Below are 22,359 nucleotides of genomic sequence, written 5' to 3' on the forward strand. Positions count from 1 at the left end.
TGTCTTCACTGCCAAAAACAGTGGGCTTTTACAGGAGAAGGACTGTACCGGGGAAAGGATTGTGCCCAGACTAGGAAGGCATCCAGTCTGTGCTCAAAGCTTATTGAAACATCTCAGAGGGTGAGATTTTATCTGTATTCAGTTTTCTTACTGTATTAGGTTTAGAGTTGCGTGTTTTATTTTATTTTGCTTGGTAATTCACTTTGTTCTGTTTGCTATTACTTTGAACCACTTAAATCCTACTTTCTGTATTTAATAAAATCATCTTTTACTTAATAATTAACCCAGAGTATGTATTAATACCTGGGGGGGAGGGGGAAACACCTGTGCATATCTCTCTATCAGTGTTATAGAGGGCAAACAATTTATGAGTTTACTCTGTATAAGCTTTATACAGGGAAAAACAGATTTATTTGGGGTTTGAACCCCATTGGGAGTTGGGCATCTGAGTGTTAAAGACAGGAACACTTCTTAAGTTGCTTTCAGTTAAGTCTGCAGCTTTGGGGCACGTGGTTTAGACCCTGGGTCTGTGTTGGAGCAGACTGGCGTGTCTGGCTCAACAAGACAGGGTGCTGGAGTCCCAAACTGGCAGGGAAAGTAGGGGCAGAAGTAGTCTTGGCACATCAGTTGGCAGTTCCCAAGGGGGTTTCTGTGACCCAACCCATTACATACATTAGTTATCTCGCTGTAAAAACCTCACCTTTTTTGGCAGTGAAATCATAGCCTTAAGCAGCAGTAAATTACACTGAATTTATAGTTTCAGAATTGGTGTATTTACTTAAAATCTTATGTAGTTAGAGAACCAGGAAGTTTTAAAAGGTAATATATATTGCTGAAGCAGTAATGGGGAATACTTCTAAAACATGCATTTGCTGGATGTTGGAAAAGTCTGACATTATTTCCAGGGCTACACTGAAAAATATAAAATTGCTCTTACATAACACGTCAGGAGTAGTTTCATCTCATTTTTAAAACACACCCACTCTTTTCTCCAACTTTCTCATCTTTCTTAATAGCATTATTAGCCATTTCAGTCCATTTTGGCCAATTTCCATAATCTAGCACTCAACTCAAGTAGACAAAATGGACACTGAGGAGATACGCAAGCAGGAGGCTGTCAGGGTGAAAGTGGGGGATGCCATGGGGTGAATGACAGGAGGATCTGAACCAGCAACGGTCGCAGATGCCCCAGTCTCACCCACATGCTGCATTCTGCTGCACAGGGAGCTTACACAGAGCAGGATACACTGCTGGGCAGGTGGGTGCACCTCAGCATCCAGCAGGACTATACCAGTTCTGCTGTACATGGGCAGTCTGCAGTAGAGGAAGATGGGTGGTTGAAATTACCCTTTTATGTTCATAAGTATCTCTTGCTTTGATGCGAGGTCTTAAATGCACAGAATAGATTAAGTTATAAAAGCTACTTTATTAGATATGAAAGTCATATTTCATGATAGACTTTTATGGAGAGAAACACATTTAGGTTAAGTTTGTTGTGTGCCTCCCTCCTCAGCCTGTGTATGAGACCTATTCCAGGTTTTCGGATCTCAGAGTGTCTCTCGCATCAAACGGAAGCATGAAAGGTAAACAAAGCACTACCTAAATCCAAAGCATTTCTCTTCAGTAACTACTACCACACACATTCAATCTCATGTTTCTTGTTTTGTATAACTGCTACCAACCTATATCTATTTACAATCTTAGCTCTATTTTAAAGTATTGTGTGTGGGATACACTATGGCTTCAGTTGTGAGCAGTAGTTTGTACTAAGTCAAAGTAAATACATTTGTGGCTTTGGAAAGTTAGTTTAAATATAACCTCAATGTACTGGGCCAAATTCATTGCATCAGTAAGTGGCTGAAACTCCCATGGAAATCTCTGGGTCAAAATCAGAAGCAACAAATGGTGATGAAAGTAGGTCATAAAATGGGTTTAAGTAGGTGTAAGTAATAAAGTAATGTAAATTACACAGGTTTGGCATTCAATGGGTTTGCCAAATGAGTAATTTACATGTTAGTGGGAAAAAAGTGAAGGTTAAAAAAAAGCAGAAAAAGCTATTAACTGGATGTGAAGCAGGGCTTAGGATTCCCTTTTTATCTTACTTTTCCTGCTATCCTACTTGAATACACCACTGATTATTTTAACTTCTTAAATCAATGGGAACCTGGGACCTACAACTAAGACTTGGCTACAGGAAGGAGGGATTTCCTTTCAATCTTTTGCAGCATGATTTCAGCTTTATATTTAATGCTCAATGCCTCTTGGATACCACAAAAGCATAAATGTTTAAATTGTGGAACAGTATTTTAATATTTGTGTGCCTATTAAAGCTGCAATTTAATTCTTGTCAGGCAATGAATGCTTTCACCTGGTGTCTCCAGAAGCATATTATATTCCTATTTCTATATGATGCAAATGCATAAAGATCTTTTGTTATTTTTCAGTATGATATCTCTACTAGAGAACCAGAGATTCATGGTAGTCATCAACTGGACAATTATAAAATACTTCTGGTAAAACATTTAATTAAGTTAAGCTCTCTGACACAGTCTAATGCATAAAACTACATGATTTAACATTTAGCAATAGAATTATTTATATTTTCTTTCTTACCTAGAACTTCTGCAGTGGCCATAATTTCACATGTGTACATGGCTGCCATAAGTCTCTGTGGTTTCACTTGTAATGAGTAACGACAAGCTTCCTTCATGGTGGCAATTAGTTGTCCAGAGAAAGGGCCATAACAATCTGCAAGCAAAGTTTCCCCCTTGCGTTTACTTGATTTCTCAGACGAATTTGGACTACCTTGACTGCCATCTTGGAGTTTATTTTCGCTGGATGATTCAGTGGGATAACTACTTGACAGAGAGGTGACTTGATCTTCATTTTTTGTCCGTTCTGTAGCATCCAATTCCTCAGAATCCTGCCTATTAGCTGACATTTGCTCTTCTGCTTTACTCATGTCCCATTTCTCCACTATAAAACAGACACCCATGAGAGGTTCTTCACACATGGGACCTGAAAGCGTAGCCAACTGAAACCCACTTACTATGCTGTTGTCAAAATCTCGATATTTACTCACTTCTTTAGTAGTCTTATCAAGGCACTGCCACACCGTTTTTTTGTAGCCTTCAAATTTACTTAACAAAATATTAGGCCCACATTTTCGTGGGCCAAATGACCAGATCTGATCAACAGCATTTCTCCACTTTCTTCCTTGCAGCTTTTGCTCTAATTTTTGTTTAAATTCCTGGATCCTGTCAAGGATCTTCTGATTAATTTCATGCATTTTTTTATCCTCATTCAAAGATGAGTTGAACTGCTCCATAGTACGAATTAAGTCACTGTTTTCTTCAAGGAGTTGAGTTACCTCTTCTGGAAGTGGCATGGCTCTTACACTGAGAGTGGCATATTTATTTGGTGTAGACATTGTTATGAGGCCATCAGAATCAACCTGAACTCCTTCAGGGATTTTATTCTGGTCCTCTTTAGCCTGGTGTATGACTGCAACTTTCTGCTGTTTTCCTATTTCCTCATTCACCATGTCAACTTTTGGGGGTCTTGTTATTGTCTCCCTGAATGGGATAATTGGTTCTGATACACTAATTTGTATCTTTGCAAACCTATAAAAAATTATAAAAATATTAGTTTATAAACTTCCTAAAATAATGCCCTATATTGTGAAGCGAGTATCCATAAATAAACCCAATTACCGGGGGGGGGGGGGGGGGAAGGGCCAGACTGTGGCATTTTAGCTTCTGGCTACTGTAGAACTGGTGCAAAAGCACACCCTCAATGGGAGTGTCCGAAGGCACTGCACTTCAAAAAGAAAGCAAGGCCACTGTAATACCTTTTGAAAGAGGGCAAGCTTAATTAGCTCTTGGGGAGAGATGTAAGGTCATGTCCCTACGCCATTTTGGGAGGTGATTACCACTGTTGGTATTAACCTTGTTCTGTGCGTGCAAGGACTATGATTATGAAACGGAAGGCTTCTTAGCTACCCCTCCCTCTTGCAGACCCATAGATCAGATCATAATCTAGTCCAAAACATATTGCATAAAGCACTGCTCTGACGCTAGAAGTTAGTAACAATCTCTTCTATGCTTATTTGTTTGGTTATCCAAAAATCCCTTAACTAATACATCTCAAGTGAAAAACATTACATTATACAGTAGCTCTAAATGGAAAACATCTGAAAGCGAATAATTGGTTTCAAGAGGCCTTCTTGTATAAGCAAGAAGACTGTACCACACAAGATGGTCAGACACAAGAACATAAAATGTAACTAGGGGAAATAATTAAAATAAATTTGACACTACAGAAAAATACTAAACCGTTACACAGCAGAAGGAATGCCAATGACCTATTACTGCAGTTCATAAGAGTCCAGAACGTTAAAAAAGGGAAAGGTTATTAAAGAGGTTCTAAGAATCAAAATACAATAAAAATACCACCAAGCTGTTGGTGAACCCCTTTATTAAACTAAGTGAAAAAAGGCAAGTTTTTATCATTGTCTTCATCAGGCCATAGAAAAACAGAGCAGCAAGGATAGGGATACAGTGGGTTAGGGTGTTGATTAATTATTCGTTTATTAATTAATCATAATTAAAATCTATTTAAAGTATTGACTGATCTTTCCAAACAGATATCAAAGAAAGGAAAAATCATCTGAACCCATCAGCTCAGCTTCCATCTGCCCATTATGCTGTTTCTGTTCTTCTCTGCTACTCAGCATCTCAGAAATCTTTATACAAGTAATTATTTTAGGGTAATAATCTGAAGATATGCTCTGAAAAGGACTTTTTATAAATTGACGAGAGGTGCTGTATACAGCTCAAAAAAAGCTATTTTGTAAACAAAAGACAAACAGAACAGAGCAAGGGCAAAGCAGAACACAACTACTCTGAGTTCAAGAAATTTCAGCAACATCACAGTATGCCATAAAACATTTATAAGCACGATTATTGAAGTGTCAATATATTGTTCATCACCAAAATAATAATGAATGGACATTTCTTTTCAGATTTAGCTTCCATTAATTCATTTTCTCGAAGTGAGTATTCTGCAGGAAGCCCTTCATCTCTTTTCAGTCTTGGGTGCTTGTAGCAGCTTTTGAAGGCACAAACAAAAAATGCTTATAATGTCAGAAGCATCATGGGACTCAAACTGCCACTTGTAAATTTCTCAGACAAGAAATTATACTTAAATTAACAAAATTTCATTAAACTACTAAGAAATATTATATACCTAATATTCAACAAGATAATGAAAACATAATGTATTAGATGATATGCAAGATTTAAAGACCCAATGGGTTATGATTTGCCTTGGCATAAATGCACTTTGGTGGGACTAGTACTAATGCTTTCAGGACCAGTAGAAACTTTTCTAATCCTTGATTCTAGTTCAATGATCAGAAAGAAAACATGCTTCAGCATCAAAGTCCCAGACAGACCAACCCTCTGCATCCAGTCAGTAACCCCACTACTGACCGGTACCCAATAGTCACAATGCAAGTAAATTAAGGTAGGACTCTGCACTAAATAAGGTATACCCAAAAAGAAGGGTCACAGTTAAATTATCAATTTTGACCACTTTGAGTGACAGTTGACTCCTCCATTTTACTCTGTGTGGATTATATACATTTTGGGGCTCTGAAACAGCTTACTCCAAATAAACATAGCCAAGCCTTGAGGACAGAGTTTTATCCTTAATGAATATTGGCTCTGTTTCCCTGAGACCAGCAATGGTGGTGTGTTTTAATTTTTTATTAGGTCTTGTACTGAATCTTCACACAGGGTGTAATTCCTTGCGTTGGAAGTTGTTTTGAAATAGATTCTTTCAGAAACAACTGGCATCTGCCAAAAGTCAAAAAGCCACAGGGTGAGGATCTCTTGGAAAAAAAGAGTCTGACCAGGATTGTGTTTGAGTTTGTTCTGCATCCAAGCATGAATAGAAAATGCCAGAATGGTTGCTTCAGGGGAACCTGAAATGAAGCATAGCATCACTGAGGCAACCAGCACTAAATTCAATATTTTTACCTTCGGTCTAAGGACTTCCATTATAATGCTTTCTCACTACAAGGTGATAATGCCTTAATTTAAGTCAGATGAAAAGATTCTAAGCTTACAAAACACTGGATGTGGTGGTACGAGGCAAATGCTATCAAAGGAAAGAGCACACTTTTTACATTCCCCTAATAAGGCTCTAGAGCACAGAGCTGAACATCGCTCTCAAACACGTAGGAGGTTTATATAGGTTCATTAAAAGGGTAGCAAGAGGACTAGCCAAGATTTCCTGATTTTGGTTTAATGAAAAACAAGTTGCAAGTGAAAAAACACATGCAATTTTAAATGGTACCTCCATGGACTCCTTAATCTTCTATGTTACTGTAGTTGTCAAAGAAGTTTCCAAAAGAGTTTTCACATGAAGGAAACAATCAATGGCAAACAACTATGTCAATGAAGAGTTAAGGTTGCTCTGCCTTTGCAGAATGTTGAGTTGAGCAAAACTCAAATTCTTGAAAATTTAGAAATGCAGTTAAGGTTCCCCATGCAATCTTACCTCTGTCCCCTTTCAGCAATACCCCAACTTGCCCCTTTAATATACACCTCTACCCCGATATAACGCGACCTGATGTAACATGAATTCGGATATAACGTGGTAAAGCAGCGTCCGGGGGGGAGGGGGAAACGGGGGACGCGGCGCAGGACTGCACACTCCGGTGGATCAAAGCAAGTTTGATATAACGCGGTTTCACCTATAACGGGGTAAGATTTTTTGGCTCCCAAGGACAGCGTTATATCGGGGTAGAGGTGTATATCATACCTTTACTCTGCCAACTCAACAGCTGTACAAGCTCTTCACTTTCTTTTACGATTCACTCTTACCCACAGGGCTCCACTGAAAACTATTAAAGATGGTGGTGTGGGGGGCTGTGGTGCTCTGGCAATGCTGGGGGTACAGGAAGGTTGAGGTATATTGGCAGAACTGGGGGTGCAGGGAGGGGTGGGATGCACTGCAGAACTGTGGCGTGAAGCATAGTGAGGGGTGCACTGGCAGAGCTGTGGGGTTCGAGGCAGGTTGGGGAGCAGGGTAGTGCATGCAGGGTGGTTGGGGTGCCCTGGCAGAGCTTTGGAGTGTATGGATTGGAGCTCACTGGCAAAGCTGGTGGTGCAGATAGGTTGGGGCGGACTGGCAGAGCTAGGGGTGCAGGTTGATTAGGATACATGGATGATGAGATGCACTGGCAGACCTGGAGGGTACAGAGAGTTGGGAGGCAAGATGGTTGAGGTACAACTGGCAGAGTTATGTAATGCAAAGTGGTTGGGGTGCCCTGGCAGAGCTGTGCAATGAAGAATGCTTGGGGTGTATTAGCGGGGCAGAGGGTTGGGGTGCACTGACAGAGCTGGGGTACAGGGTGGTTGGGGTGCACTAGCACAGCATGGGGTGCCATGCCTCACTCGAGTCCCTAACCCCTTCTCAGCTCCCCTAACATCCCATTTGTCTTCCTTCTCTCATTGTAACCCCAAATCCCTCTTCCTCTAGTATCCCTTTCTCTACCATCTAATGCCCCACCTCTTCCAGAAAGCATTCACATGTCTAATTATTTCTGCCCAAAGTCTTTGATTACATTCCCCTGAAATGAAATTGCCACCCATGACTCTCAAACTGTAGCAACTTCCAGCCACTCAGTCCAAAACTCCTTCTCTCCTAGGTCAGGGCTTGTGATTAACTTCTCCTTAGTTATGTTAATTGAAGGATGATTTCACAGCCATCTAGAGGTCTGTGATTCATCTGGTCATTAGTACCTATGAGGTTAACTGTACACGGTAGCAAAGTGAAACTGATTTTGGGGGGAGCCCTACAACTCATGAACAACTCAGTCAAATAACCCCAAATTTGGATCCTAATGCTACCACAACAGGTACACCAAATTTCAAAGCAATCAGAGTAAACATTTGGATTTTAGAGCACTTACAATAGTTAACCTTTAAATCATATAAAATGACAGGAATCGCAACACTCTAGCAACCATTCTCAGTTTGGGTCCCTGTTGCATGGTAGGAAGAATCAAGGAGAACAGAGAGACACATCTGTTTGCATCGGAGACAAATGCTTTATAAATGATAACTGTAAAGAGACACAGATGGGTCAATACTACCTCCAGATGTAGTGAAACATACAACATTAAGGCTATGGCTACACTATAGCTTAAGTCAACAAAAGTTATGTCGCTCAGGTGTGAATTAGCCACTCCCCTAAGCAACATACTTACGCCGACTTAAACACCGGTGTGGACAACACTATGCTGGCGAGAGAGCTTCTCCCACTGACATAACTATTGCCGTTCGCGAGGGGCTGGCATAATTAAACTGATGGGAGAGCTCTCTTCCATTGTCTTAGAGCGGCTACACTAGAGAGCTTAGAGCAGTGCAGCTGCACCGCTGTAAGCTCTCTAATGTGGTCACAGCCTAAGTCTTTAAGTGCTTTCTAGCACTTGCACCTCTTTGAGGCAGAGATGGAGGCCTTTCTCCTAATCTGTATTAGATTTAGGGATAAAATCTCTAATTCCTGGCACTGCGTTTTCATCACTAGGCCTTTCTAGAAATTTCATCAACAACTAGGTTAAAATAAAAGAGGAGAGACAATATAAAGCACAGAACTAAAAGCCAGAAAAATCGAGATTTTATTTCCATCTTTTTCATAGACTTCCTGCATCACAATGGGTAATACCCAATCTATGCCTCAGCTTCCCATCTGTAAAATGGGGATAATTACATTTTAAGGATGATGTGAGGCTTAACTTTTTACTGTTTGAGTCTCCTGGAAAGATCTGATATGTTAGTCTATAAACTCAGCTAAATAGGAAAGAAAATAAAAGCAATTACTAAAACTTTGAAACATGGATTCTTAAAATTAGGCTCCTGAATACATATTTAAGCACTTGAACAAAAGTGCTTGATTTTCAAAGATGCTGAGCTCTCATTGGCTTCCATGAAAGTTTAGCATCTTTGAAAATTAGTGCCCTTTTTATCTGGGTCTCTAAATATATAATTAGAAAACTAAATTTTGTTTTCCAGATTTGAAAAGTTCGACTAACAATGTTACATCATATCCTCCATGATGGAGATTCTGTTCTGAGAGACTCAGTCTCTCAGAACTTCCTTTTAATCTCCAGACTTTTAAATCTCTTTTCTGTACATTCCCACAGATATAGGCCAAATTCCTTTTAGATCCATACTTACTGCAATCAATATATAGGGTAAGGTTTCAAAAGTGACTAGGTGACTTAGGAGCCTAAATCCTATTTTCAAAAATTGCACAGGTACTTAGGAGGCTAAGTCTCATTGAAAGGCAATGGGACTTATCCTAAATTCTTCTGGTTGTACAGCAGCAATTTTCTTAAAGAAATTGTTCCCAGGGTTCAACTAACATTGATAAAAAAGACAGACGGAATATCTTAAAAAAGGAAAGTACTACAAAACTGTAGGAGAAAACAGTCTGCATATTGGGGTGATGTGGGAGGGGAAAATACTATAACACTTATATTTTGAAAATATTGTACACTTAAAATCACTGATCCTCACCATCAACCTTCTGAGGTTGGCAAACATCTCTGTTTTACAAATTAAATACTGTTTGTCAGATAGGAAATCAGCTTTGGAAATATTAACCTGATCCTACCAACACACGTGAATAAGAAAGTAAAATACTTGTGTGTAAGTGACTACAAGACTGAGCCCTTATAGCTGAAAGGCTCTGAAATATTAGAAAGAATAAGAAGAGTGAAAAGAGTTGAAAAAGCTATAAAAATGTTTTGATGCTGAAGCTTTCATCCTAAAGTTTATTTTTCATCTACCGTACATATTAATTTGAATTATGTAATAAGAAGGAAATTAACACAAACAAAATCCAAAATAAATAGGGATTATTTTTTCCTAGTGTTATCTTCTACACATTGCTTTTTAATTAGAACCTTAGCTATGAATAATAGTAAGAATGAAAGTTACTGCTGCATTTAACGTTACATGAATGTTTCTATTTTGACTTTTTTTCAGTCATTCATAAAACTTTTATCTTTCATAGAATCATAGAAGATTAGGGTTGAAAGAAACCTCAGGAAGTCATCTAGTCCAACCCCCTGCTCAAAGCAGGACCAACCCCAACTAAATCATCTCAGCCAGGGCTTCGTCAAGCCGGGCCTTAAAAACCTCTAAAGATGGCGATTCCACCACCTCTCTAGGTAACCCATTCCAGTGCTTCAGCTCCCTCGTAGTGAAATAGTTTTTCCTAATATCCAACCTAGACCTCCCCGACTGCTACTTGAGACCATTGCTCCTTGTTCTGTCATCTGCCACGACTGAGAACAGCCTAGCTCCATCCTCTTTGGAACCCCCTTCAGGTAGTTGAAGGCTGCTATCAAATCCCCCCTCACGCTTCTCTTCTGCAGACTAAATAAGCCCAGTTCCCTCAGCCTCTCTTCATAAATCATGTGCTCCAGCCCCCTAATAATTTTCATTGCTCTCTGCTTGACTGTCTCCAATTTGTCCAATTTCTGTAGTGGAAGGCCCAAAACTGGATGCAATACTCCAGATGTGGCCTCACCAGTGCCGAATAGAGGGGAATAATCACTTCTCTCGATCTGCTGACAATGCTCCTACTAATGTGCCCAATATGCCGTTAGCTTTCTTGGCAACAAGGACACACTGTTGACTCAGATACAGCTTCTCGACCACTGTAATCCCCAAGCTCCTTTTCTGCAAAACTGCCGATTAGCCAGTCAGTCCCCAGCCTGTAGCAGTGCATGGGATTCTTCCATCTTAAGTGCAGGACTCTGCACTTGTCCTTGTTGAACCTCATCAAAATTCTTTTGGCCCTATCCTCCAAATTTGTCTAGGTCACTCTGGACACTATCCCTGCCCTCCAGCACATCTACCTCTTCCCCCCAGTTTAGTGTCATCCACAAACTTGCTGAGGGTGCAATCCATCCCATCATCCAGATCAGAAACTTTCTAGAAGAAAACTAGAAACTTTAACTAGAAAGTTTCCCAGGCTTGTTTTTTGCTCAAAAGGTGATTTTCATCTTCTTTTGATATTCAGCAAAAACAGTTTAGCCTATTTTCAGTAGGAGAATAAAGTTTAACACAAGCACAAGTAAAAACTTTCCCTATTACAAAAAAAATTCTTGTGACTTAACTACCGCTAGCTATTTTGGCTGTTCAGAATGTTGAATGTTCATTAATAGCCCTCACTGAAGGCCCCTTTGGGTGATCTGGTGAAAAGTGCATACTGAATCATACTTATATATAACCTACAACTCAAGCTGTATAATAGAGAGTAATAGTAAAAATGTGTATAGATCACCTAATTTTATAACTATGGGCCACTCCAACTTCCATAGGACTCAAAGGGGAATTGGCTTTGATAGGAGTCGGAATGGGCCCAGGGCCCTAAATTAGCATCGTAGTAATAGCCTCATTTCCTGAACTGCACCTAAGGCAGGTTGAGCTGCTGGTTTAAAAGAAAAGGAAGGGTAAGTATGTGGGTGCTAACAACATTACTAATAAAACACACTGTAGGCCTTGTCTACACTGGCGGTGGCATGTCCGATATGTGTAGCTACATGCCACAGTGAAAAACAGGCTGCGTCCACACTGTTGTGTGCAGCCACGAGTGGCAGTGAAAGGCTCTGGCTGCGGAGAGCTGCTGGAGCCTTTTCCTGCTGCCTCTCCCCGCTGCCTGAGTCTTTCACTGCAACAGGCAAAGGCTTGGTCAGCTCCTGCTGTTGGAACCTTTCCCTGCAGTGGGGAAGGACTCGGACAACGGGACACTACACTGCTAAAACTAGCAACATAGATGTGGAAGCAGGGGTTGGGTGTGCAGAGAGCCATGTAGGGTATATATCCTAAGGTTCTGGCATGCCTTTACTCTACTTGCCTAAGCAGTGCCTCACCATCTACACTGTTATTTATACCCGTGCTAGGGGAGCTGTGCAGTGTATGGACACTACACATCACCGTAAGTCTAGACATAGCCTTAGAGAAAAAGTCTGAGTCAGTTAAGGTATACCGAGAATGAAAATAGCGTTACAGAGAGAGAGAAAAAAAAGAAGAAATAAAACAAGATTCTAAACATATGTCTCTAAGACTGGAGAAAGTTCAGTGACACATAGTATATGAGAAATAGCATAGGTTAATGCAATTAAAATCTGGGAGCAGAGTTAAGGGTGCATGTGCAGCCCCGGGCTTTGTTATTTCTTGACTCTAGAGAGCTGAACTCTGAACCTAACCATTTTCCTAACCATTTTTTTGGGTACAGAATGTTTACCACAATTCAAAATGAAACTCAAACTATTGCAATTTATGACTTCTATAGAGAAATAACCTGCCAAAAAGGTGTTTAAGCCATGCATGAGTAGGAAGTCAGTGGCATTTTCAGCTGCAGATAATTTTATAGCTATTAAAATTTATATTTATGATCCAACAGTAGTGCAAAAAGTCTTGGCTGAGGAGGCTTCAGCCTCACCAGAAAATAAATCACAGTTAACTGACTGAGAAATACCACACAAAGCCCTTGAACCTGAAATATTTCTTTTTTCCCCTCCTAACCTTTCTTTCAAGTCATCCAAGCAGCGCTGGAGATGGACTTCTCCTGCTGTAACTAATACATGCTCTCCTGTCTCCTGGATTAAAACTTGGACACATGGATCAGCTTGGTTTAAAAGCTTCATTCCTCTGACCAACTGAGGCATCTCACCTAGGAAGATAGAAATAAATCACTCTTAATAAACTACTATTGAAGAAACAAATATTTGTATCAGGACATATTTTAGGGTAAAGAGGAAAATGTAGGATACTTTTTAAGACAGCACCAACAGATAACAGAATAAGTCTAATTAGGGGAGGATTAGAATTCTTTTTATCAGTAAATGCTGGTAACAGTTGATTTCACCATATGCATTCAAACTGATGAAAAAATATGATGATGATGATGATCAAAATTTACAGACAGACACAGTAAGAAAAATGCTGCTTGAAAACGTAGAGTTTGATTCAAGGATCTTTACTTTGTATACGTTGACAGTTTTTGAATCTGAATATTTACTGTCATTAAATGATTATAGCATGTCCTACCTATAATTTCCCGCAACTGTGAAATTTTAAATAAAAATACAAATACTTAAAAATAAACATCAATATTATCTGTTGAAATTAAAAAAAATAGAAATTAATTTCTACCCTAGCCAAGTTTAGCAACACTTGAATACCCTGAACTCAGTCCTGAGGTTCTTATTTACCACTGATTATGAAGTAAAAACTGATCAAGAACCTCAGGATTTGGCCCCTTATTTGTACTGATTGTCAAAAGATAATATATACAATGCTAAATAGATACATTTTTATTTGTCAAAAAGTAACACCACCACTTTATTTACTAAAAGCTAATTTAAACTATTTTTATTCCTATTGCACATACACACACAAAATGATTAGCAAAAAACTGTACTTGCAAACCTATATGATGCTACGAAAAGTACTCAACAAATTTAAATACTGCACCATCATTACTAATATCCAAACAGAAATCTTCCAAAAGCACTACTGAAAGGGAGTAAGGCTAGGTGAATCGGCGGGTAGAAATCGACCAATCGATCCCCGAATCGATGCTCTTACTCCACCAGCAGAGGTGGGAGTAAGCGCCGTTGACAGGAAGCCGCAGAGGTCGATTTTGCCGCCGTCCTCACAGCGGGGTAAGTCGGCTGCGATACGTCGAATTCAGCTACGCTATTCACGTAGCTGAATTTGCGTATCTTAAATCGACTCCCCCCTGTAGTGTAGATGTAGCCTAAGATTGAATGAAGCACAGAACGGATTTAAATACACAAACTGGAAAATACTGAGAGCTATCAAGCTGTGATAATCCGAAAAAGGGAAAACTCCCCCAACTATGAGATTTTCATTATTTTGTATGAAATACATAACAAATTTTTTAAGAGGAAGATGCTTTAAGAACAGAACTGTCTTAAAATTAATGGAAAAGTAGGGAATAACCCTCCAGATGAGTGACATGTGGCATGTGTATGCTGCAGTTGTGTGGAGAATTTTTTTAAATCAGTACTTCATATGTAAGTAGATTTTCATAATGTAATTAACACAATTTGAAAGCTTTAATTGTTTTTCTCTTTTCTTACTTGACATACGAGGCAGAGAATACACACCGATTTTCTATGATCAAATGTTCATATTCCAAGGAAGAGTTTGACACCCTGTTTGTTGTTTGCTCCCAGAGGTTATTAAAATAAATATGACTTTACTCATTTATGCTAAGTTCATAAATGTACAAGACAACGTGGGAAGCTGGATAAACTGCAAAAATGAAAAAAAAAATGAGGAGGAGTTTCTTCAGGCCATATGCCCTAGGATTGCAGGTTTTTGTTCAGCGTCTTCAGCAGTTGACGCCTCAGGAATAGATAAGTAGGTGGGCTTGTTTTGAGAGCTGATGGAAATTCTACATAAAGATTTTGACATGATGTACAGCACTTGCACCCAGTGCAAACATTTACAGGGACTGTTCTCAATAATTATATTTATTATTAACAATAATTTTATCCAAATTAAAAAACAGATGCCATTTCAGAGCAGATTAAAAGGAAACTTCTTTCTAAAAACATCTGAGTGGTAACTGCTAGAGGTAGACAACATTACTGAAATTGATTTGAACATCTTCCTACCAAAAATACTTTGCAGTGCCACAATCACATTTACTTAATGTTTTCAATTAAGTAAGAGTTTTACACAAGATAAAGTCTTAATGTGTTAGTATAAATGGATTAACGATGGACCCATCCCTAAATTCAGTGGATCTAGAAAATTTCAATTCAGAACACTTCCAAAATTGCATGAACAACTGCAGGTTGCATGAGATGTTCTTATCTATTACTCCAGGAATGGGGAACCTTTTTTGTATCAGGGCCATAGACCAACTGAAAATATAAATGGTGGGCCATGCATGTTAAACTCACCTGCTGGGGAGGGTGCCGAGACTCAGCCTCCTGCCCGCGGCATGGCGAGATGGCACTTGTGCAGCCCCGCGGGAGGAGTGGGGGAGGGAAGTGGGGCACCAAGATTCGGAAGCCACCTCCTCCCCCCGTGGGGGGGAGAGCCAATGCTCACGGCTGCAGCCCCGCGGGTGGGAAGCCCCAAGCCTCGGCGCCCCAGGGCTGGATCCGCGAGTGCCAGCTTGCCCCGCTGTGGGGGGAAACCCCGAGCCTTCGTTCCCCCGCACTCCTCAGGTGAGTTGAAGCGTGTGGATGAAAATGAGCAAGGGGACGGATCTGGCCCGTAGGCTATAGGTTCCGTACCCTTGCATTACTCAAAACACTGGAACAGTCAATGGTACACTGACCAGTAATTTGTAACCCACTAAGCTCCCTTTTTGTCCTATGATTACAGGAGTATTAATGGGACACTTCACCTTGAATGGTCCCTTAGAATATGTGCTAACTACTTATGCTGAACTATTTGTTCGATCTTGTATTTAGCTGTGATCCTTTCACTATCTTTCTCAGACCTGAAGAAGAGCTCTATGTAGCTCAAAAGCTTGTCTCTCTCAGCAATAGAAGTTGGTCCAATAAAAGATATTACCTCACCCTCCTTGTTTCTCTAACTGTCCAGTAACACAGTCCAACCCTAATCTGCAGAACATGTAGGATTAATGTTACAGAAAGTTTTGTAATTGAACAGAAAGACAGTTACTTTGATTCTGTCAACATTTCAGCAACAAATGGAAACTGGACAAATTGAAATATGATGAGATTACAATAAAAGTATTCTTCAGCAAACAAGTTATTCAGTTGGAAATAAGGTTGTAAATATGTATCAACAGACTAATGATATACCATAAAAAAACCACTGCAGTGTTAAAAAGTCAAAGCCAGGCATGTTGACATTTAACGAAACATGAGAATTTTGAAAGAAAAGAAATAAAAAACCTAGATATTAGGTGGTTCCACAACTGTGGAACTCTGAGGATAGAAAGTTCATCAGGAGCAGGGGTACACGATCACAAATTACCTGTAACTGCCAATCTATTGGGGACCGGAGATGACTGGCTCACTCGGTCCACAAAGAGGGTGAGGCCAGGCCACTCAGGAGATATGCTGATTCAGCACGTCAGGTCAAACTCTCCTGACAGGATTGCAATGGTCAGACTTGAAAGCTATTGCCCTCTTCCCCCAAGCAAATTGTGGGAGGGGTAGAGGGAGGAAGCTGATATGGTGCTGCAGGAGTGAATCTGGCCCACTAGCGCCACTCAGCTTTATGCATGCATTTTTGTTTGATATGCAGTTAGTAACTATTTCTTTATTCAACTTAAAAGCAATATACCTTCTGTCTAATTATAATGCAGGAAAAAGCAACAGAGGGTCCTGTGGCACCTTTGAGACTAACAGAAGTACTGGGAGCATAAGCTTTCGTGGGTAAGAACCTCACTTCTTCAGATGCAAGTAATGGAAATCTCCAGAGGCAGGTATATATCAGTGTGGAGATAACGAGGTTAGTTCAATCAGGGAGGGTGAGGTGCTCTGCTAGCAGTTGAGGTGTGAACACCAAGGGAGGAGAAACTGTTTCTGTAGTTGGATAGCCATTCACAGTCTTTGTTTAATCCTGATCTGATGGTGTCAAATTTGCAAATGAACTGGAGCTCAGCAGTTTCTCTTTGGAGTCTGGTCCTGAAGTTTTTTTGCTGTAAGATGGCTACCTTTACATCTGCTATTGTGTGGCCAGGGAGGTTGAAGTGAATGAGCCGGCGATTCACCTGCACGTCCACCAATGTTATATATGCCATCATATGCCAGCAATGCCCCTCTGCTATGTACATTGGCCAAACTGGACAGTCACTACGCAAGAGGATAAATGGACACAAGTCAGATATCAGGAATGGCAATATACAAAAACCTGTAGGAGAACACTTCAACCTCCCTGGCCACACAATAGCAGATGTAAAGGTAGCCATCTTACAGCAAAAAAACTTCAGGACCAGACTCCAAAGAGAAACTGCTGAGCTCCAGTTCATTTGCAAATTTGACACCATCAGATCAGGATTAAACAAAGACTGTGAATGGCTATCCAACTACAGAAACAGTTTCTCCTCCCTTGGTGTTCACACCTCAACTGCTAGCAGAGCACCTCACCCTCCCTGATTGAACTAACCTCGTTATCTCCACACTGATATATACCTGCCTCTGGAGATTTCCATTACTTGCATCTGAAGAAGTGAGGTTCTTACCCACGAAAGCTTATGCTCCCAGTACTTCTGTTAGTCTCAAAGGTGCCACAGGACCCTCTGTTGCTTTTTACAGATTCAGACTAACACGGCTACCCCTCTGATATAATGCAGGAGTTTCAAAGATCAGGCTTATGGTTCACAAGTTTTCCTTTCCCCCACAACGTAAGTTTTACATGTACAAAAACACAGTTATCCTCTTTGGTATATTCGATGATGTAGTCCTCCCAGAGGATCTGATAGCATACTTCTCTTTTTAGGTCGCTGGTATGTTGTCTGAGTTCTAGTATCAGCACAGAGTCATCGCTAAATAATTCTGTTACTAATCAGATTTCATATTTGAGCTGAAAATACACCAGCAATGTCTAATTTGAAAGTTAACAACAGTTTTAAAGTATATTAAAAAAGCATGAACGAAAGGGCGGCCAGCACATTACCTCGCCCCACACCGCTTCCCGCAGCCCCCATTGGCCTGGAATGGTGCCAGTGGGAGCTGCCATCGGCCGAACCTGCAGACGCTGCAGGTAAACATACCGGCCTGGCCCGCCAGCGGCTTTCCCTGATGGGCTGCATGCCAAAGGTTGCCGATCCCTGGTGTAATGGGAGATATGTCATGCAGTGACAATGACAGGTAAATCATACGAAGACCTTAAGGTTATTTAGCTTAGCATTTACATTTTCTTGTCTTCCTTACTGCAATAGTCATTATTTTAAGATAGACACAGGTGAAGGATTCTGTTTGTTTAGACTTATTTCTTTGTGTGGAATGTTTTAACCTAATTTTCATAAATATCTGTAAAATAAATGCTAACAGTCTATGACTGAATACAAATATGAGAGACAAGTGGGTGAGGAGCTGAGGGCTGAAAACATTATCTTTTATTGGACCAACTTCTGTTGGTGAGGGAGACAAGCTTTCAAGCCACACAACGCTCTTCTTCAGGTCTGAGAAAGGTACCAAATATGGTATGCCTAAAGAGAGGAACTATCAAACTTAACATTGTCAGCCTACGATCTCAGAGTGTTGTACAGAAGGGAATTGTATTTACTAGTCTTGTAAATTGTATTTACTCCTGAGTGTCTGAAGCCTTATGTCTGAATCACAATGATGAGTACAAATGAGGGTACTGAGGGGAGACAGAAAAAAAACGAGTCTTTCAAGCAGATAGTTCTTCTTTGTTTCCATGTAATAACATATTTAATCCCTTTGTGATCCAATGACTGTCTTTCTTAATCTTTTTGTCACAGCACTTTTCTCCAAAACTTTGCTTCACAGCAGTAAGAAATATGTCCCACCTCACATTACTAAAATGAATAAAACACAAGTTCACAAAAATACTTCACAAGTTAAAAACTTCTCCAGTTACCATTAATTTTAGTGAGTGCATGATGCTATAAAAGTGAAGTACATTTGTCTGGTTCTGTGCATTATATTTTCAATATGTAAACATAGGATGAAACTCATGAACCATATGGATTTTAGCAGGAGTTTAATTCTTTAGGTTTTTCTCTCCCACCCCCCAATTTGTCCCTACGTTTATTTTGGGGTGTATTTGTTTGAAGTCCTTTAACTCAGCTTTAGCTTGGTAATCACATTTTTTTTTCCAGTAGCTGTGACATTTATTCTGTTACGAAGGGGTTGATTTGGATTTCCAGTAAAAAGTGTAACTTTAACAAATAAAAAAGTTATACATACATCATACAGTAGCCTTCTGAAAAAAAATTTTTCCCTTCTGATTCCATAGAAACTAGAGGAATTTGGTTTATATTCCTTTTTAGTATAGCATAATTATGACTAAAAGTGATATTTTAAAAAGATGAGCCCTATGTCCCATAGTTCCAATGCAATTTTTAAAAATTGTTAAAAATAATGTCCTGGTTATGGGGCAATCCTGTAAATACTTATGCAGATGAGGAAGTTAATGAGACGAAAACCCTTGTACAAGGATATTTTCTCTTGGAATGTAAATAAACTGCTATTTGGTAAAGACAAAATTTACTGTTCAGAAATATCTGTGAGCTGGAGAGAAAGTCTTCCCTCCAAGGAAAGCTTCTGGCAGTATGTATGCACATGTAATATATGCATATGATTGTTTTGATCATTTATTATAGCCGTTTCCAGAAACGTATAACAGTATCAATGCCTCCTGTAGGACTGAGGCCATGAATAACACCACATTTTATACTGAAAAACATGATACTCCCCTTCCTGCTTAAGGAAAAAGTTAATATTCAAAGACCACCATGTCAAAACTTCACTTATAAAGCTATTCTTCAAAATTGAGTTTCACTTATAAAAGAGAAAAACTAAAAACTCTTACTTGGATGTTTTGGTTCAACAGCAACTCGCACAATAGGGGTAGCTTCAAAGTTGAGAGGTGTAAATGGTGGGCAAGCTGGTGATGTTGATAAAGTTGCTGACTTCAGTACAAACTCTTGCAAACCTCCTATTCCTAATAAGCACAGAAAACAGAAGTTTGCATGTATAAAAGAGGAAAAGTTACCATAATAAAGTACAGTATATTTTATCAAAATCAAATAAAAATTACCTTACCCTCTCAAAGCAATACTAGACAAAGAACACTCCAATTACTACAAGGATGTGGCAACAAGAGTCTTAAAAAAGTTCTCACTGTTCTTAAAAGACATTTGCTAAGCTACCTTTACACAATTTGGATATGAAAAGATTCAGTTTGGGGTAGGGAGATCATATTTTCTGGCTTCAATATACACTGACTTCCCTTTTTATTTTTTGAATGAACAATGTATATTAGATACAGATTAAGAACGACAGGTTTTTAAACACAGTAATACATGCTAAAAAAAGGATGAAGACTTTTTCCTCTAATATTCCAATTTTTTCCCTTTATGTGAAGTTATTCTGTGGTGGTTTGACTTTGCAACATGAAATACTTGATGTAACTTGACACTGAGTCAGTGAGTCACAAGGTCTTAACCTAAAACATTGAGTCCTGTTGGAGAGGATGAAGAGAATTAGCCCAACATTTAGTGATTAAAAAAAACCAGAAAAACCACAGAGCAGACAAATGAATAACAGTTGTACTTATGTAAAATAGCTGTTGTAAATACACATTTAGTTTTGGCTGCCAGGTACAGTATGGCTGGTTCATGCCTGCTGCCTTCAAATTATAAATATGAGGAGCAAAACCCCCAGCACATAAGAACATTATTTATAACTCACTAGTTATAGCTGTACCAATGACAACCTGACATAGTACAAAATGGCAAAGGTTATATAGATAAATGCAACCATTTTACTGGTTTTACAACAAATGCTCATTGAAATTTTGAAATTGGAAACATATCTGAAGATGAGAGGGAACATTAATAATGCACATACCCTTAATAACTAAGGATTTCAGAAGCAAACCTCAAAACTTGAAGTTCTCAATTTTAAGCAAGTGTAGGATATTAATTTGAATGTGTAGGATGAGTGTGTGCTCCCCTTTACAACAGACCAGCAACCAAGCATGAGCAGAGCAATTCTCTCCTTGAGCCTTCAATGCCACAACACACTTATACTTTTTTTTTTTTATAATTAGTCTGGTAGACTTGAGGCCAGGCCCAGAATTGCTCTATTCTCACACCACCACCTTGGCCTGAGCTATTGCATCTCTAGAAAAGCCAACCTATCGTGGAGTCAGCATCTGCAGCATTAGGCTGATTCTACAGCTCAGAAGGCTTCATTTTTTGGCCAACTGGGTACATTGTAACTGGAAATGTTACTACTTGGGGAAAACCTGCCTCAGAATAACTGGAAGTAATAGAAAATCCAAAAGTTAAAAATAGCACAGCAGATGCTATGAAGGAAAAACTTCTTCATAAACGGATCCTGCAGCTGACCCGTGACCTGCATACACCACTTCTTTTTGCTCATGAAATGAAAAACAAACACTGGGCCTTCATCATAGCCAAGAACCGAGTCAACGGATGGTCAGTTTATTCTGTTCTTCAGCTGGTAAAGAAATAATGATGTACAGGGAAGTGAGCTGCTTCTTTTCACAGCACTATATGAACCAGAGGAATCAAGTTACCAAATCTGTTATTTCAGATTAAACGTACCTCTTTGCTGATGTATATTAGAGTATAAGAAAGAATCAAGTAAAAAAAACTAACAAGACACAGAGCGAATGTGTATTATATTGGCATCTGGCAATGCAGTCAAAACCTGTCAGTGTTTCCATCAAAATCCCAGTATGAGAGGTTTATAGCTTTGCATGCTAAATTACAGCATGAAGCAATTAGAATAGCCAACTCCCAACCCAGATGTGAGTTTTAATTTATTTAGTGTGGCCAATTTTGATGTAAATCTGTGAAAACCTATAAAGATACAGGGGCTTTATATGTTTTGCATGCCTAATAGATTTCAATAGGACTTTGCAGATTTACAGGTGAAATTTATGTGTACCAATAAGGTGATCATGAAAGTATCATTTTCGATGCATAATATTTTAATGCACAAAATTTTGATGACTGGAGAATATAAATAATTCCAATTTACCAGATAAAACGGGAATAAAAGGGATTATAGTAGTTACATAGCCATCGTGAAAATACCTTAAACATTTAATCATTACGTTTAAACCACTGCAAAGTCTATAAAAATAACTTGTTATTTCAGATATTCTAAACAACAATACTCAATATATTAACAACTATTTGCATTATGGATACGTAGCAGCTACTCCTTAGTTAAGTCGGTAATTGGCTTTGCATTGCAAGATTGTTTTTGTTCCCTCCAGCACCTAACTTCATTAAAACAAGGCCATTTTGCCTGACAATTCTTATTTGTGATGTGATCATCTTGCAGAGGAAGATTTTTGGGGACCAGAGGGAAGACAGAATTTGACAGAAAAAAGATAAACTGAGAGATAAGAGTTCGAAAAATTATTGGTATTTTCTTTTTAAAAATACTCACTAAATTATTTTGAATAGTCAGCTCTCAAAAACAAACAAACAAAGTCTACAAAATCTAAATTTGGTTAATTCAATGAAGAATTATGCCTTTAGGAAGTTTTATGGTTAATTTTCAAATTATTTGGTAAGATTTTT

At 39.2% G+C, this 22,359-nt stretch overlaps 1 protein-coding gene across 2 annotated transcripts in view; it reads right to left on the reverse strand.

Moving 5' to 3' along the window:
* The window catches only part of EFL1 (elongation factor like GTPase 1), a 151,078-nt gene that overhangs the window by 31,988 nt on the left and 96,731 nt on the right, over positions 1–22,359 (reverse strand). For both annotated transcript variants that reach the window (XM_005307231.5, XM_065559341.1), the window contains exons 16-18: positions 19,608–19,739; positions 12,612–12,759; positions 2,614–3,623 (exon numbers count right to left, since the gene is read on the reverse strand). In XM_005307231.5, coding sequence (XP_005307288.2) covers positions 2,614–3,623; positions 12,612–12,759; positions 19,608–19,739 — 1,290 coding nt within the window. The remainder of the gene's footprint in view (positions 1–2,613; positions 3,624–12,611; positions 12,760–19,607; positions 19,740–22,359) is intronic.

This window comes from Chrysemys picta, chromosome 10, assembly GCF_011386835.1.
Source record: "Chrysemys picta bellii isolate R12L10 chromosome 10, ASM1138683v2, whole genome shotgun sequence".
NCBI lineage: Eukaryota > Metazoa > Chordata > Testudines > Emydidae > Chrysemys > Chrysemys picta.